This window comes from Pyxicephalus adspersus, chromosome 7, assembly GCF_032062135.1.
Source record: "Pyxicephalus adspersus chromosome 7, UCB_Pads_2.0, whole genome shotgun sequence".
Classification (NCBI taxonomy): Eukaryota; Metazoa; Chordata; class Amphibia; order Anura; family Pyxicephalidae; genus Pyxicephalus; species Pyxicephalus adspersus.
The window spans coordinates 44,869,407-44,889,139 of NC_092864.1; the positions used below are offsets into that span (position 1 = coordinate 44,869,407).

Below are 19,733 nucleotides of genomic sequence, written 5' to 3' on the forward strand. Positions count from 1 at the left end.
AAGGCTTCATTTTTTTTACCCCTGAACAAGTATGCAAATTAGAAACTATGACTGTAGTCTAACTTACCAATTCTCTGTTGAGTACTACATACTAGAAACAGGCAGGAAACTATTATTTTCAGCAATAGCTGTTCATATTTATACTTTATGACAATTGTCCTCTAAAGCTAAAAATGGCAAAACCGTGCAAAGCTAAAAATGGTAGAAAAAACAAGCAATATCTCTTTGAAGAGCCACGCTGCAGTGCCGGCACTGCAGCGTGGCTCTTTAAAGAGTTTATTCTTGTTTTAATCTACAGTTTCAATTTACTAATAATATATCTCAATCAAGAGATTCACAGGCACTCTGGTGTCATTGTGTATAATGCAGGACCAGCAGTTCTGCGTTGCACTAGACAACTCCCCTGAGGACCGACCCCAACACCTATGTGTGATGTTAGCAGAACTGCAATAGGTGGTTTTGACATATTACCATATTTCAGCATTAAAAATATATATCCCCTACCAAAAATTTGAGTTTGGATGTCCCACTAGAGGGCAATATAAAGACAATGTTTTTTGGATGGTTTGCTATAACAAATTGTTGGATGGTTTGCTATAACACTGAACTTTACTTTTTGTATAAAACGATACAAATTATGGTAATTTCTCATACTAACAATAGTATGAGAATTTTTCAGTTATAATCACCATGTTTATCATACCCACGTCAAATCAATTATCAATTATCATCAATTTTCTTGTCTCGGGTGAACATCTGACATTTATGCAGCAGTATATTGGCGTCAATCAATGATCTGTCCTGGCAGATCAACAAACAACCAAACAATCTGTTCACTCCTATGGAGGAGGGTCGCACTCGGTCGTCCTCCCCTCTCCAAAGAACAGAATGGGGCTGTGTGTACAGCAATCTTCATTCATCTGTCACTGAATATGATTACAATAGATTTTTTCCAGCAACAGAAATGCATCATGTGTACGTGTGACTAAGAACTGCAAACCACTGTTTACCACTGTGTGTAAGGCTACGTACACACATGCAATGGTTCTCCTAAGATAATCTGCTAAAGGCTGATATCGGACGCGAAATTGGCGTGCGTACAGTGTTTGTCATCCATTGCCCAAACGACCGCCCTGGCAGATCGGCGGACGATGAAAGATCGTAAAGCAAGTGAAGGGGAGAGAGAGCAGTGGGTTGTCACTCTGTCATTCTCTCCCTCCCCTCTCCATAGAGCAGAACGATGCTATATGTACAGTACTCATTCATGCATCATGCAGTCGTTTGTCGTTGGAAAGGATCATGAAAGACCCTTTCCAATGAGAATAATTGCATGTGTGTACGTGTGTGGCTAATAAAGTGCCCTTAATTGGAGTGTGTCTTTAGTGTAAATATTTAGAATCTTAAGCCAAGAAGCAGTTTTGAAAAGACTTTTTTGTACATTCATTTTTAATTATCTTTTCTTGACCTACAGGTGGTGGTGAATGCTTTGGTTGGTGCCATACCTTCCATCATGAACGTGCTTTTGGTCTGCCTTATATTTTGGCTGATTTTCAGCATCATGGGAGTGAACCTGTTAGCTGGAAAATATTATTACTGTGCTAATAGTACAACTGGTACCATGCTCTCTATAACTGAAGCTAGCAACAAGTCTGAATGCATTCAGCTCAATAGCACCACAAACAATACCCGCTGGAGGAATGTCAAAGTGAACTTTGATAATGTGGGCGCAGGATATCTTGCTTTACTGCAAGTGGTGAGTAACAACTTACTTTTATTTTGTTAAGTTTATGTAAATCGTAACAACCAAAGTTTTCTATTTTTTGCCTTTTTGGTCTGTTTAAATGTATTGTTTTATCTAGCAAAAAAATACCTGCTGATCTTGTTTGATATCCAATGAGTTTGTGTTCTGTGCTCTTGTAGCAATAAAATCATAATCAGTGTTATTAGCTGGGGCTAATTGTCTTCTGTAATTTGCACTACCCCCACTATCTTATGGAGGTGGGGTGATTTGTGGTTTAAATCAGGAAAAATCAGCCAAAGGTAACAAAACTGCTCCCCCAAAAACACATTTTTTATTGGACAAGAATTGTTAGTATTAGGTGGACTGGTCACAGTCTGGTGGGAGTGGAATGTGCAAGATGTTGCTGGAAGTTCTCCAAAGAGAAGGGTACAGCTTCTAAATCACACTATACAGTGAAATCCTGGTAAGCAAGTTAAATAGGGTGCAGGAGTCTGTACATCTGTGCAAGGCTGAAGGTAAGGTAGGAGTTTAATGTTACAGTGGAAACATACCCTGTTTTTTGCACCTGTCCCCATTCCCTTGGTGAGCGTTGGTATCTTCCTGTTTCTTATGTCCTTTTAACAGTCTTAGTCCATTTTGATTGGTCGGGTCAGGATGAGGTAATTCCTGCCCAGGCTTGTGATAGTTCGTTAATTCATAGCATGTGCAGGGGAAGCCAGGATTGCTGGGTCTCCTGAAAACCAAAACTGATGATGCGCATACATAGCTCTTTTTGCTTATTTGTTGTATTTATTGTTGCAGAAAAGGGTTTACTTCTCCACTCGTGACATTTCTTTTTTGAACATTGCTGGGTTATATATTTACATAGTTTGGTATTTTACCTTTTTAATCTGCATATTTCTGTAATAAAATATATTTTTTATATGGGCAGCACGGTGGCTCAGAGGTTACCACTCAGGCCTTTGCAATGCTAGGTCCCAGGTTCAAATCTCGGCCAGGACATTATCTGCATATCTGTATATTCTGCCTGTGTTTGCGTGGGTTTCCTCTGGGTACCCAAAAACCTACAGTTAGGTTAGTTGGCTTTCTCCTAAAATTGACCGTATTAAAGACATATGACTATGGTAGGGACATTAGATTGTGATTCTCTTTGAGGGACAGCTAGTGCCATGACTATGGACTTTGTATGTGCCATGTAATATGTTGGAGCTATATAAATACTATGTAATAATATTATATTTAATAAAAAAGAAAATATTTACCCATTGCTTTAAAAATGAGCAGGTAAATTAAATATCTCGTGAGCAATCCAGATTGCTTGTTCAACTATTTGATTTTTTTATACAATAAAGTTAATTGGTCCTTGAAGCAAACTTGCACAGAGTCCCATATCAGCAGCCTGGCTACAGTTAATTAATCAAAATCTCCCTTTACATCACCTTTGTACAGCATTTTGTGGACGTCCAAATAGCTTTCAGGCCCTTGGGTTAATTCTCTGCTTATGGTTCACTGTGAAATATTGAATTCATTAATATAAAGAACTAAGTAAGCAGATTGTATACATCAATTTTTATATATATATTACTGATTCACAAGTGTTCAAGATAATTCTATGTGTTTTTTTATAATCTATAAGATACATGATTGTATTAGGTTTATTGTGAATTTCTTTTGTAATAAGCAACATATTACTTTGTTAAAATAATTACTCCAGGGGCTCTGTTTATAAAATAGGGAATCTGACATTACCTTGAGCATTTGAACTGCAAATTACTATGTTTCCCAAAATGGTGCTACACAGGTGCCACATCTCCGAATATTTTAGAAATATTTACCACAAAAACCAACCCAAAACATTTTTGGGACTTTTTTAGGCACATATAGCTCCACATAACTTGGTTTAAAATATCAACAATATCTTTATTTTAAATGGCCAAATAGACAATATTGTACATAAATCTTAAAATAAAGATATTTTTACAAATCAACATTTTAAAACCATTATTCCAATAAATGGATCCTATTTCTGTCTTAATATAACATTCTCAACAAGTCACTCTACCACGGCAGGCTCAGATCTGCGATGGGAGAGTGAGCAGGTTTTGGCGTCATGACGTCTCTATGGGAGAAGTTTCTTCACCTTTGAGTGACACCCAGCTCCCTACGCATGCACGGTCTGGTGTCGGTAAATTTAGTGGTCCATGGGTCCCAAAAGGTTGGTGACCACTGTCTACAGTAATAAAGCCCCCAAGTAATTTTCCAAACGAAAGTATCCATTGTGGAGATGCTAAATTGCCATAATCTCCGCCAGCCCTTGAGTATTCCCTGGGGAGAATCAATTACTGCCATTAAAACACATGGGCCTGGAAGATTTCCACAAGGGGAATATTTGAGGGAATGCCCGATTCCCTGTTTTATATATAGAGCCCCAAATGTTCAGCGAGCCCTGGGATATATATATGCTAATATCCCTAATTAACTATTTAGGAAAACAAATTTATAGAGTAAAAAAGAAACTTTTTTAGAATATTCAGTAAGCACCTTTAGGAAAAAAAAAGAAAACGTATTTATGGGTTAATTGGGACAGTAAAAAACTTTCAGCTATGATTATGAAAGGCCCTCTTATTATTTTGCACCACACCCGGAAGATTTTGTGTATACCCCAGACGGTATATATTTAATTCCAAGATATGCTTCATCTTTTATTTAAATGATGAATAAAGCATGATTAATATGCCATCTATAACCTCTAGTAAACCTAACCAGATGTCTGCATTGTCGTGATAAATGAGCACCAAGAGACCAATACATAAAACTAAACCCCACAGACTGGCCAGCTATTGCTTAAATGAATAATATTCACTGGAACTGGATGAAAGATCAAAGGGATAAATCTGAAAATGAATGTTGGATAGACTTACGTTGAATCTGCAAGGGATCTGATTTATTAAAGCTCCCTATGACTAGAGAACCTGGGTTATCCAGCAAACTTTAATTGGATCTGGTCCAAGGCTGAAAACATTTTCCAGCTAATAGTAAATGATTTTTAGGAAATCTATTTCAGTTTTTCTGGATTACCCAGGCTCCTCAAAGAAAGTCTATCGTCTTCAGCCTTTGAGAGCTTTAAATCAGGCCCAATGTATTTGGAGAATTTGGCTCCCCCATATCTTAAGGCAGTGGTCCCCAAACTTTTGGAGCTCACAGACCACTAAATCTACGGACTCCAGTCCTGTGTCACAGGGGTAGAAACTTCCCCGTGAGTGACGTCATAATGCCAGAACCCGCCCACTCTTCCATTGCAGGTCTGAGCCCACCACCCTGAGCCTGCGATTTGCACAGGAGACAGGGTCCGGGGCTCTGCGTGGTGCGCCCCCCCCAAGTGGGGTCCTTTTCCTGACCCCACTTGGGGGGTGCACTGGCCAGAGCCTTGGACCACCGCTGGTCTCTGTGCTCTCCCGGCCCACCTGTCAGATGGCCTGTCAGTGGGCTACGGGCCAGGTGTTGGGGACCCCTGTAAGGTAAACAAAGGTGATCTGTTGAACCAAATGGGGTTTGTGTCACAAACTTGATTTTTTTGCAACACTGGCAGATGCCAGGAGCATTGGGATCTGTGTCTTGTAGTATTGGGATCTGAGCAGTGGATTAAAGAACCTAATTCAGCATTGTTTTATTGAATGAAGTGCTCTCTTCATGCAACCTATGCTCATCAAGTTTAAATTTAAGCTAATCTAAAATAAACTTCATTAAATTTTTATAATCCCTTGATATTTGTATCTGTGTATAGAGTATTGATAAGTTCCCACATTATTTACAATTTACAAGTAAAGGTAACAAATTGCCAAAACGACTGTACTTTCAATGGATAAGGATTATTATTTCATCAAAATGATTCTAACTGGTAAATCTTATTGGACTCAGCTGAACACATCACTTTTTTTTAAAAGAAGGACCTTTATACACTTTGTTAACCTTGTAAACTAAGCCTTCTGCCTGTATAGAGACAGTAGTATTTGTTGCTTTGAATTGAATCCACGTTGTTTCTTACCCAATAATGCATGCATCTGTTTTCTTGCAGGCTACCTTTAAAGGATGGATGCCTATCATGTATGCAGCTGTTGATTCGAGAGGTGTGAGTATTTATCTTTGGTTCAATACGCTTATATTATTGCATTGTTGCGATTGTTTCATGTGTGTCCAGACCTTTAGGCTATGTTCATATTGGCCATGAGGTTGTGATGTGTTTTACCGCTACTCATGTCTGTGAACCGCTGCCACTGGGTAGATGCTATAGTTGCTTCTCCCTGCTACAGCCACATAGAGAATGAATACGGGTGGCAATGACTGGTACAGTACCCGTCACTGCCACTACCTGTCAAATGTGCAGAAGCTGATTCTTTAAAAACCCAGGCTGTAGTGTGAATGACTGACACTTTCCATCCACCAGAAGTTGTGCGGGATTACTCAATCCTTAGTTACAATGTTAACTGTACAGATTACTTGTCCACCCTCCCATACTATGCCCATTATGTTTTTTTTAATTTTAGACAACACTAAGCAGCTAAGGTTCCTTGAAAAAACTATATGACAGGATGAAAGTATGATTCAGAATGTCCTTTTACTGATATAGAAAAAAAACTTCTGCTTGTGGTAAAGTTTTGGAAGTTAATTAAAAAGAGAAAGTTACAAAGCAGGGAAGAGGCAGAAAAGCAAAACATTACCACATGTGAAGATCCTCATTGCAGTGCATAGGGGATCTAACTTGATAGCCATATTAAAGGCTTATTTATGCTAAAAATCTGGAAAAGTCCCATACAGAAGCTCCCAAACATAAACATCTGACATATTAAGTAATTCACATTCACAAAGTGCACAATATTAATAACAGAGCCATTATAAGGAAATATTGGAGACACTAGTTCCAGTTATGTTGGAATAACTTGACAGTTGACTGTCCTTTATAAAGTCCCCAAATGCCTCACCAAGAAACCTAAACTATCCCTTTGTTCAACAACAAGACATTCCAAGGACATTTCAAGGATCAGACAGGTCTTTATTGCAGAAAGAGACAGGTAATGTCCCCTCTGCAATAAACATCACTCCATGTAGAGCTTAGTGTTGAATGTCAGGATACCCAGAACATCCCAGCTTTCCCTGCAGTTGCGGACACCCAAAAAAAGCAATGATTACAGGAAGGAAAAAAAGGAGCGACAGGTGACTATCACAGGGTTTGTTTTACTTTCAGCTATCTCAGTGGAATGTTCATTAAAACAGTGACCATATCCAACCTCATTATTGCTGGTTGTCCACTTTCTCTTTTCCTGTAAACGTTTTCAAGCATATTTGTTTTTCCACGTTTTTTATATTATATCCAGAATAAGACAGTTTCAGCCTTGTAACCAGGGATTCTAGTTAAGAGCAGGACTTGATTTTGTTAAAAAACCCTATTGTTTTATTTGCTGTATAAAGCAGGGAAAAATTAAAACTTATATGAGATTTCGTGCAGTTGGGGGCTTCTCTGGAATGATTCCTTCATTTTCTGTCTGATAGAAAGGTTGGCTAACCAGAACAGGTGAACAACATGATCAGATTTTTGTTGTTTTTTCTATGTTGTAGATTTCCCCACTTCCTGTCTGGGAAAAGGTTGTTGCCCCAGATAGCAGGAATATGAGGAATCTAACCTTTCGCCATGCTATCCAAAACCTAAACCTTCAGAGGAAATTAAACATTTAATGTTAAATGCTCACAAGGTAAAAACTCAGCAACAAAGCCATCAAAATAAACTGATTAAGCGTGGAAGAGTGTGTCAGGACACTTCGAAAAGTTTACAGTTCGTAGATACAACTCCATCCAGTCTTAAGTAGTACCCTTCAATGGCCACCCCCAGCCAGGAACGGATATTAATACATCACTCCTCTCTCTAGAACAGTTTCATATTCTAAAGATGCCAGACCTTTGTCATTCAGGACTCATTTCATTGAGGCTCAGGAGTCTTTTCATACATTGTGGTTTTTTGTGGATATCTGAAAAGGCAGCATGGCTGTTGCCTGAATGCCTGTGGGATATTAGCTGTAAACCTGCATGGTTGGTGTGATTTAGTTTGAGTCATTGCTGTATTATACTAATCTGTTGTTTTTATTTTTACATAGACAGATCAACAACCCAACTATGAAGACAATCTCTACATGTATATATACTTTGTAATCTTCATTATTTTTGGGTCCTTTTTCACCTTAAACCTCTTCATTGGTGTTATCATCGATAACTTCAATCAGCAGAAAAAGAAGATAAGTATCATGTCTATTTCTATTGTTAACTAGTAGGTAATACATATTTTGTTTATAGTGTAAGTATATGTATATACCTTGTGATATATTAGTTAAAGCCCAAATAGCTCAGTTTTCAATTTTCATCTTCAGCCAAGAACTTTCCCCTGCAGTGCCACTTTGGTCTTCCAGGTACAATGACACCCAATATCACTCAGCTCATTAGACTGTACGGGGTGTAAAAGGGCTCAAGGGGGGTCACCATGTTGCCTTTTTTATATTGTACTAATGCAAAGAAGAGTGCTACTGTTATCACGTCAGCACTGCTTTCAGCATCAATGAGGAACATCCAGTGATGATGAGCAAAGTAAGTAAGTATAAAAACAAGATACCAAAAAATACAAACATGAGATCAACAATTGAGGGAGGAGGTTGAGTTGTAGTGTGTATCCCCCCTCCTATTGTGTGTAAATTCCCCCACCTACTAGCTTGTAAGCTCTTCAGGGGGTCCTCTCCTCCAGTGTCACAGTCTGTATTCGTCTGTCATTTGCAACCCCTATTTAATGTACAGCGCTGCGTAATATGATGAAGCTATATAAATCCTGTTTATTATTAATAATAATAGTGTGTTTGGGTGGGGGTGGGGGTCAAGGGACACAGAAACTGGAGATGGACTTTAAGTCATTGGGCCTGCTTTATTAAAGCTCTGTAAGACTGGAGAAGATTGACTATTGTGTGGGAACCTTGATGATCCAGCAAACCTGGAGTTGATTTCTTAAATCATTTGGCTGTTATTTGGCAAATGTTTTCAATCCTGCACCAGATCTATTCAAGGTTTGCTGTATCAGACAGGTTTTCCCATAATAGTCTATCTTCTCTAGTCTTGAAAAGCTTTCATAAATCAGTCCCATTATCTGTCCACGTGCTAATGTACTAAGGCCATGCAGAGTTGACATATGTAGTGTTGAGTTTTTGCTGGGTCTCCCGAGTTTCTATGCAAAGTAGCTCTGTGTATTTGTGATATTTTTAAAACTACTCATATAATAGTATTTTATCAGCACAAATATAAAGGGGTTGATTTATTTAAGGAGTATAGACTTGTAACTAAACTATATATTATTCACCTTAGATTAATGAGTAAATATACTATCAAGTGCAAGGAAAAATAGTATTTTCTTGCAAATGATTGGATGATTAAGGTGAATGTAGATATCCTGTATTAATGTAAACATTTTTTATTCCTTTAATAAATCAGACCCAAAATCATGAGTCAGTCGTATGTGGTAACAAGGGATAAACAAGTAGTTTGTATTTTCTAACCTTCACTCTAAAACAGTTCTGTGTATTTTGTTTTGACTAAATTTGGGCCTTTTCAAAAATGTATTCATAAACTTTTTTTCTGCATTATGATTTATTTCTATTCATTATTGCAATTAGGAGGACAAGATATCTTTATGACAGAAGAACAGAAGAAGTATTACAATGCAATGAAGAAACTTGGGTCCAAAAGGCCCCAGAAGCCAATCCCACGCCCTAAGGTACACTTATTACCTTCATAATTCCCTAGAACTTTTATTGATGACCAGCCATGATAGAAGTTTAATAAACCTTCAAAGTTTCTGGATCTGAATCTGTAAGATCTCAGGGGATGATACATTTTGATTTTCCTTCTGAAAATGGAAGATTATTTTTTGCAAGTCTTGATGGATGCCAGAAAATCCTCATTTCGTGTAAAAGCTTTAGTAGGTTGACTTATATGGGCATAAATCAGGTATAGGCTCATGACGAAAATACACCAATATGGCATGAGTGGGGTTGCAATGGCCACAGTCATCTTAATGGATTGCTTGTGTAACACTGGCATCAAGATTTATGTTATGCTAAATGCATTATTAGCATTGACACTTGCTTCTGTTCTGTACATAATTCCCTATCCTTTTCTTGTGATCTGCTGAAATCTTTCATAACTGAAATAGGATAAATGTTCCATTGTCATTCTGTAAAAAAAACTCAGAAACTAAAAAATATATGTATTTAAGAAATGGTTTAATTACATTATTTTTTTTTTTTGTCTCCACAGAATTGTTTTCAAGGAATAATATTTGACTTAGTCACAAAACAAAGCTTTGACATTTTCATTATGTGTCTTATTTTCCTTAATATGGTCACAATGATGATTGAAACTGACGACCAGAGCAAAGAGGTTGAGAACCAATTGTATTGGATCAATCTGGTGTTTATTATCCTCTTTACTGGTGAATTCCTTCTAAAGCTCATATCCCTGAGACACTACTACTTCACAATTGGATGGAATATATTTGATTTGGTTGTTGTAATACTTTCTATAGTAGGTAAGTGCATATATCTATCATAACTAGAAATTACTTTTCACATTTCGTCGATAGTACTGGAATTACTTAGATTTTGAATTATAATTTTCCTCCTATTTTGAGCTAGGCAAGGAGTCGTGGGGTGTTGAATTCACATTGCTGTATAAAAAGTTCCTTATACTTATGTAAAGTTTTGCGAATTGAAGATGAAGGTAAAATTGCAGGAATATTGGAATGATTACAGGCTATATAGAAAGAACAGCAGATGGTGCTATTAGGTATATTGTTCAGTGTCTGCAAAGCATCTTTCTTCATGTGTCCTCCTATTCCAAAACATTTGTTCTCTATGCTCTAACAAGCTGTTGTTTCTGCACTAACAATAATACAGTTGCTTTCCTAAAGAAATACAGAATATTAGTTATTAGGTGTTCAATTCTTCAGACTGGCATTTTCACAGCATCACAATTAATCCCTTTTTTTTTTTAAGACTTTATAGACATTTTTTTTGGTAAAAAATTAGCATATACATAAAAGAAAAATGAATATTTAATTTCTCATTGAAGCTTAACTCCACGCATTTCATAAACAGTAAAATCTACTTCTTTCGGAAAACTTCAACATTTGAGATTGAAACCGTTTTCTTATATGTATCCATTTGAACTACTAGTTCTTGGAAAGTATTGCAACCTCGAACATCACTTTTGCTATTTTCATACCAGAGGCAAAATTGGGTTAATATCATGGGGACCCTTAACAGTTATTCACACATGATTGAAAGATACAAATACGTGATTTGTGGGGTGTCATTGGTCTGCTCTGCTCCTGCCTCCTTCCTTTCTATTGAGTGCTGATGCTGGATATGATAGGCTATGAAACTGAAATTATAAGATTTAGTTATTAAGGTGTATACACATATTCTAATGAATATTTTACTTAGCCTAATGAATGTGATGAAAATCCCAAAAATACCCTATCAGGTGCAAGAAAGTGGTTGACAGCAAAGCTTCTGCTCATTCACAAAGCTAGATGAAAAATCCATTGTAGAATGATAGTTCAGCCTAAATTCCTTTAAATCAACCCCAGTGTATCATTCATTTAAAAAATGGGCTTAATTATGTTTTAAAATGAATAGAATTAAATGAAGTGTATCAAAATATTTGAATAGAGTGAGGAAGATCTGGTTCGTTCCAGGTCTTTGGGGAATCACTCTCTCTTGTCTCATTTAGGTTGGGTTTACAGCATAGGAAATCAAGTGAAATCTCCCTAGTTGGGTTTACAACTTTTGTACTTAAAAATGTTGTATCATATGCTTTGGAGTTAGTTTTGTGCACATGCTTTATATCTTTGCACAGTGAAACTGTAAAGAAAGAGGAGAGAGTACAAGAATGGCCTTCTACTCATTCATTAAATATTCAGTGGCTGGGATAGGTTCTTTACTTGGTTTTATTTCTATTGTAATCTACAGAAAGGACCTAGACCCAATACCTACCCATGCACATTGGACAAATGCAGTGATAATATCTGCTCCAGGGCGTAAAAGCAGAATAAGTCTGATTTGCATTCCACTATGTTATCACAATAATGTTATCAACATGGTGCTGGCACATTGCGCCTTTTATATTTATGCTACTAGTGAACATAAGTTCCCAAATAAGTTTTAAAGGTTTTTCAGGTAAATGGAAAAGGTTGCTGAAGGAAAATTTTTTGCAGGAGCTACCTCACTCATCTATCCAGCAAGGATATCCAAGCTCATTAACTTTCAGTGGAAAGACAGGACCTACATGTATTCCAAGCATTATCTGATAGTTATAGGATATGTACCTACAGCTCCGGCTCCTGTAACAAGCAGTTATTCTCACTATTATTACTGCATTCTTTTGTATAATGGTTCGGCCTGCAAATGAAAGCTAATGTGCTGAGTGAAGAGCTATAAATAAATTACTAGTCCTCCTCGATATATTAGTTGCATTTTTCATCATTCACTTCTTTATTATGCCTGATTTTATTCATTTGTAAATATTTAGAACAGTAGGATAACCTATAAATGTATTTGTCATTATAACTCAATAATAACTTTGTTTTTTTTTATTCATTTCTTACAGGTATGTTTCTGGCAGACATAATAGAAAACTATTTTGTATCCCCAACATTATTCAGAGTTATAAGACTTGCCAGGATTGGGAGAATCCTGCGACTTATAAAAGGAGCCAAGGGAATTCGTACATTGCTATTTGCTTTGATGATGTCACTTCCTGCCTTATTTAATATTGGTCTTCTGCTTTTCTTAGTGATGTTCATTTATGCTATATTTGGAATGTCCAACTTTGCCTATGTCAAGAAAGAAGGTGCAATTGATGACATGTTTAATTTTGAAACTTTTGGTAACAGTATGATTTGCTTGTTTATGATCACAACATCAGCGGCTTGGGATCTTCTCCTCGAACCCATTCTAAACAGTGGACCACCAGACTGTGACCCAAACTTCGAGCATCCTGGAAGTTCTGTCAAAAGCGATTGTGGCAATCCATCTGTAGGCATTTTCTTCTTTGTCAGCTACATCATCATTTCATTTCTTATAGTGGTCAACATGTACATTGCTGTCATTTTAGAAAATTTTAGTGTTGCTACTGAAGAGAGTGCAGAACCACTAGGAGAAGATGACTTTGAGATGTTCTATGAAGTTTGGGAAAAGTTTGACCCTAGCGCTTCACAGTTTATTGAGTACAATAAACTGTTTGATTTTGCAGATGCCCTGGATCCACCTTTAAGAGTACCAAAACCAAATCGCATTCAGCTGATTGCAATGGATCTCCCCATGGTAAGTGGGGACAGAATTCACTGCCTTGACATCCTCTTTGCTTTTACCAAACGAGTCTTGGGCGAAGGGGAAGATATGGACAATCTGCGTTTACCAATGGAAGAACGGTTTATGGCATCAAATCCTTCCAAGGTTCCTTATGAGCCCATTACAACTACCTTACTCCGCAAACAGGAAGAACTATCGGCCATTGCCATCCAACGTTGCTACAGACGTTACCACTCAAGAAAACTAGCACAGACATCTCTAGAGAGCCGAAGAGATAAAAATAAACATGCTAGTGTTCGGGCTAAAAACGACAGAAGTGCTTTAAATAAATACAACGAAAACTCATCTACAGTTAAATCTGACATGTCCACCTCAACAACCTCACCGCCTTCCTATGACAGTATAGAAAAGACACCTGAAAAATATGAAAAAGGCCAGTCCAAACAAGAAGACAATTGCAGAGAAAAAAAGGGATGCAAAAAATAATAAATGATCACAAAATGCAGAATTTATAAGCAGAAAGCTGATATGGCCCTCAGGTTTCCACCTGGGGTTCTATGCCAAAATGTCTAATATATGTATGATGTAAGTTTAGTGCCTATAAAACCATGTAGAAAAGAACTTTTGTAAGAATTCAGTACGTCAGTGAGCTTTTTATTAGGGTTCCTCTCTACTTGGATTAACCTACTCATAAACTGATGCAAATTCTCCATGTTAAACAGCTGGTCACTTGGCATTAGGTGTCTCTATATTCTGCTGGACAATCACAGTGACTGCTGTTTTTTTTATTTATTTATTTTTGGTTTTTTAAGCCATATTATTCATATAATCACCAATGGATGCTTTCTGTGGGATACATTAATTTAGTCAAATCCTAATGATGGAATAAACTTTAGATTTCAAGCAACTAAACATCATCAGAACACTTTTTATTTTTTAGCAAACTTTTGATGATTGCAGGAGACTAGAAGATGTTCTAAAATTGTAATAATATGTTCAATAATATTTATGTGCCTCTGATGTCACCTATGGTTTTGGATTTCAGCGATATACATCTATAAAGTGCTCTTCTATATAAAGAAAAGGGAAAAAACTGAATATATCACAAAGTGTTTAGGATGCTTCTAGATTCTGCAAGATGATTACAGCTTCTATATTATTTTAAATTTTTACTTTTTTATTATTTATTTTAATTTAAAAATATTGCTTTTCTTAAGTTCTTGAAAATGCTATGTAATGCACATACGTAAAATCGCAAAATAGGCTTTTTCCAGAACCGTAAAGAAAAATGTGAATTGGCTCTTTTTATTTATTTACATTCTATATTTTTTAAATGTATTTATTTTTATTCATTCCAACTTGACTATTAGATGTGAAATTTTCAGTGGATATTTTAAAAATTATTTTTTATATTTATTCATCTTTTATAATTCACCTACATATTGTCCAGGTTAAACTTTTGAATGATATATTAATGTATATGTATTTTTCATTTTAGTATTTAGGATAATGTACTTTTTTCACCAGATCACAGTTCTAAAATGTCATGTCTTTGAAGAACATATAAAGCAAATACCTTTCATCCTATTGCTGTGAAAAAGTGCTTTTAAAATGAGATATAACTGCGTGTGATATAAGCAATTTTGGACTTTCCCACAAATCAAAAGGCTATTTATTCTATATAAGCCCCTTCCCAACTTTCGCCGTGACATAGCCTTCTTTTCACTTCTCTTACCTCCTAATTTGTTCAATGGTGTGACTTCTTATGCAGATGAGGTAGTAGCTCTTAAATACAATGGCCTGGAAGCCATTGCAGGAAGAGGAAATCCAACTGTATTGGATTTCTGGCAGTGCTGTGCAATGGATGGCCTGTACCTGCCATACATACAATAGGCCAGGATATTAGCCACTTCCCTATCATTTATTAAAAACATGGGGCTTGCTGTAAAATAATTTAGGAAGCTGAATTCCTACATTTTTTGTTTTGTTTTTATTTTTTATTTTTATCTTTGCTTTTTTGTTTTGATGTTATATTGTTTTAGAGCCAGGTTACCTTGATTCTAATTTTTTAAGCCAACACAAACAGCTCACTTTATTCTAAAGAATATATTTATTTTTATTTTTTTCATTTTGTTTATTATTTTTTAGTTTATTTATTAATCCTATGAATGTTTGCCCACTTTGAGTCAATTAAGCTATCATGGGTTGTTCTCAAAATTTAACTTATTACAGTTGTGTGTGTATATATATATATATATATATATATATATATATTTATTTTTTATTTTTTGTTTGCCTTGATGCTACTGTGTATAATGTCCTGGGAATCCTCATATAGTAGAAAGCCATAATTTTAATGAGTCATAAGGACATTATATTACATCAGGGTGTACACTTGAAGATAGTATACATTTGTAACACTTGCCTGGATCCTACCTGATGCATAGCCAAATATATGGAAATATATTCCAACATAACCTTTATAAAACAGTATATATACTGTATAAATATATTTCTTTGCCTTTTGTATATAATATTAAAAAAAACAAAAAACAAAAAAAAACAATGACGGTTTTATGTATTGATAACCACAGCTATTTCACTATTCAATCTGGTTACTATCACAAGTTAAAAATAAAGGCACTACATGTGGTAACTGGATGTGTTCTGGTTTGTTTTGGTTCATTGTATTATTATTATTATTAAAATATTTTGTGTGATATTATTCCTAAAGTGGATATTATATGCGTGTTTTGAACACTGCATCACGTTACTTGGCAATTGCATAAACTTTATTTCACCTCCAACATTTTATTCCAAAAAATGGAAACAGTTTAACCAGATATAATGGTCAGCTAAATTGATCTCATTATATAATATAGATAGTAGATCTATATCAGGGGTGTCAAACTCAAATACACAGAGAGCCAAAATTAAAAACTTAGACCAAGTTGCGGGCCAAACTTGAAAAAGTTTTTCCTTTTCATTAGATATAAAACATTTTTATATGGAAACAAAGAGGTTTTGCTTAACATTCATACTGGGACAAGCCTATAATAGAGAAAAAATGAAACATTTCATTTCACATTATGAAAAAATCTTTTCTTTCTCTGTTTGTAGCCTGCTGAGTTAAATTTCAATGGTAACCTTTTTTGCACAGACTAACAATAAAATTAACAACAATTTCACTGCATATTACTGCATGCTCTTCTCATGTGTTCTTGTTTCTTCTTATTAGGATTAATGGTTTTACTTTGCCAGAGAATGCAATGTGAAACCAAATGAATTGCTGCATTCATTTGGTTTCACATTGCATTCTCTGGCACAGTAAAACAATTAATATAACAACAGCTCTATGATAATTCCTGATAATATTATTCCTGATAATTCCTGATTATTGAGCATACCTGTCAGTATAAACTCGGCGTGGTCCACGCATAGGCTGCTGGTTAATAGACACGAGTGATGCCGCTACTACAATTCCTGGCATCACTTGCATCTATAAAATGCGGGGCCACACATAGGGAGGCCGCTCTGCCGGAAATTGTAGTAGCGGCATTGTACTCGCGTCTAAAGACCAGCAGCTTAATATAAATTGCAGCTGACCTGCCGTTACTATGGATTGCAGTAAATCTACGTTCTGCAAGGACAAAGAAGAAAAGGGGAAAGGGTTTAATGGAAATGAATGATTGAGGGGAAGCTTTATTTTAAAGTGCTCATATTGCTTTAACAAATTGCTAGTTTCTGAAGCAGATATGTATTTAATTACCCAAAAGGAACAGCTAATTACAGAATTCACATGCATGCACTCTAGGATTTCACATGCATGCATGAACATGAGAGGCAAACTTTAAAGCCCATCATTTCTTCTGCTAAATAATTTGTTTTTTTGCCCTGCCTGTTGTGTAAATTATTATTATATCAAAGGAGAGCATAATATAAGATTGTTTCAAGAAAGGTGAATCTGTTGTTTATAACAATGTCCTCTAGATGGGGCTTGTGTGACTTGATCTAACTTTCCAGCTGTGCAGAATCTTTGTGCATGAAAAATAAATGGTTCCAATAGTTTAAAGGCCAGTGTTAATTTTTGGAATCTGTCATTAACAAATATTGAAGACTCTGGTATATAACATAATCCTGAAATGTAAAAAGAAATAACTAGTTAAATGAATTACTTGGAGGACTCAACTAAAAAGAAACAAAAATAAATTATAAAGCATGGAAGGTATTCTGCAAAGTGTGGGAGTAAAAGTCTGATCCACATGATTCTAGAAACAAGCAGTATAACAGTTACCTACAGCAGATGTGCAGTGCAGTGTATACTCTGTGCTGAGCCCAGTGCCAGAAATATGAAACTCTATTGGGCATAATTAGTTGTCGCTATATCATCAAATCAAACCAAGCAAACCGGCAGTAGAAAATGTATCAGAGAAAATGGCATCAAAAGGCAATGAAACACAGAGCTGGTATTGCTGGAACATTCAGAGGTGAAATTGTGCTGTTCATACTTGTACATTATCATAACTACGCTAAACTAGTGCATATGGGTTAACTTGAATTTTCAGGGAAAATGGTGATTTATTGTTCGCTTAAATTATACCCAAACTGCCCTTTAATTTCACCTTACATCTTATCCTATAGTTTACAGCAGTGTTTCTCAACCAGGATTCTGGAACTCTAAAGTTCCTCCGGAGGTTGCTAGGGGTTCCTTGAGCAATGAGCAATGTGTGAATCTCTGGTCAATTTATTAGATACCAATGATCTTTTTGTCTATCTGTAAGAATGGCAGCCTTCCCACTGGCCTGTAATGTAAGAGGCATTCTTCCCACTGACCACCACACTAATGTACTGTGAGCTGTAGCTATATTCATTATAGTAGGGGATCCCTGAAGGCCTGAAAGTTATACTTCAAAGGTTCTCCCCTGTACAAAAAAGCTGAGATACTGGTTTACACACTGGGCTTGATTTATTTAAGCTCTCCAAGACTGAAGAAGACAGACTATCATGGGTGTACCTGGTTGATCCAGCAAACCTGGAATACATTCCAGGTTTGCTAGATAACTTAGGTTTTGTAATGTTAGTCTATCTGCTCCAGCCATGGAGAGTCTTATTAACTCAGGGCCATATTTGCCACAAAAATTTATATTTACCAGTAGAGAAAATGTTCACTTAAAAAAGGCTAATTTGCAAAATTACCCTATGGTATATTATATTGTGACCACAAGTGCTGGGGGTGTCTGATGAACTTGTGGGAACATGTCCCAAGGACAAATCAATTCTAAAAAAGCATATCGTTTTTCCATAAAATTGCTTTGACTGGGAATATATTCCAACATAATACCCCCATCAGTTTTGGTCACATTACTATGTTTTAATGCTCCTACTTTAACTTTGATTAAAGGAACAACTACCAGTTTTCCACTTGTGACATTCTGGTGCCTTAAGTTTTTTGAACAATACTACATTTGATAGGGTGGGTGCTTTGTAAAGTCCAGCATGTTGGGTTCACAAAATGGCAAATATACTTGAAAAAACTTTTTTTTATGCATTTCTTAATTTCCCTTTTCCATACCCAATAATGTGGCCATTTGGTCCTTAAATGTAGTTAGTGTTTTTTAATTAATATTTTTGTTTTTTCTTTTTGCTTATTAATTTTTTATCATATGCATTGCTCAGGATTGTAGCAAGTTTCATGTACACAGAAGCCATAAGATAACATTTGTGCTCTATGCATTTGTAATCACACTCATATAAAGCTTTCTTTCTTCAGGGAAACCAAGCGTATCACACAGGCCTCAGCTAGCTGTCAATAATCCAAATGCCACAAGGTATTGTATTGAGTTAGCAGACAGAATATAATGCATTCCCGAATCAAACAAGCTGTTATTATTATTTTGGTTTATTACCCACATTATTTTTCTTTCTTATCAAAGATCCCTCTGATTACAGCAGAATTCTACAGGGTAGCATTGGAATGAAGGTACAATATGTTCTTCTTTGTTATGAACAAAAAATACATAAAAATGCATACCAAAAATAATACATAAAATATGTTACAAATGAGCTGAATAAACAAGCAGTGGCAATTTCTAGTTGTTGACACCTTGTACATATTATAAAACAAAACTAAAAAATGATAGCTAATTTTAGGATAATTAGGACTCAAATGGCTTTTTTTTAAGACAGGGAATCAGACATGTCCTCAAACATTCCCTTGTGGCAATATTTCAGGGCCATGTGTTTCATTGCCAGTAATTGATTCCCATTGGGGAATGTTTGAGGGAATGTCAGATTCCTTGTCCTATAAAGAAAGCCCAAAAACTCAAATATATATAATATGATATTCTCATGCAGTAATTCTTAAGCAGGGTTCCTTCAGAGGCTGCTAGGGGTTTCTTGCACCTTTCAGTTTAGTTTAACTGATACCAGTGATCTTTTTGGCTATCGGTAAAGGTGACATTCTTCCAACTGGCCAGATATATGAGAGGGATACTTCTCCCTGACCACCACACTAATGTACTGTGAGCTGTGGATATAATAATTATAGGAGGATCAGCAGACAAATTCCTGAGCAAACTCCAATGAACACTTAA

At 36.0% G+C, this 19,733-nt stretch overlaps 1 protein-coding gene across 4 annotated transcripts in view; it reads left to right on the top strand.

Annotated features, from left to right (window-relative positions):
- LOC140335556 (sodium channel protein type 2 subunit alpha-like) overlaps positions 1-16,066 on the top strand; it is a 92,702-nt gene extending 76,636 nt beyond the window's left edge. For 3 of the 4 annotated variants that reach the window (XM_072418273.1, XM_072418271.1, XM_072418272.1), the window contains 6 exons: positions 1,472-1,753; positions 5,817-5,870; positions 7,888-8,029; positions 9,442-9,542; positions 10,085-10,355; positions 12,437-16,066. In XM_072418273.1, coding sequence (XP_072274374.1) covers positions 1,472-1,753; positions 5,817-5,870; positions 7,888-8,029; positions 9,442-9,542; positions 10,085-10,355; positions 12,437-13,626 — 2,040 coding nt within the window. In that variant the 3' untranslated portion in view covers positions 13,627-16,066. Of the gene's footprint in view, positions 1-1,471; positions 1,754-5,816; positions 5,871-7,887; positions 8,030-9,441; positions 9,543-10,084; positions 10,356-12,436 lie in introns of those variants that run through there. The other variant, XR_011921725.1, reaches the window with a different exon arrangement.
- The last annotated feature ends 3,667 nt before the right edge of the window (positions 16,067-19,733 follow it).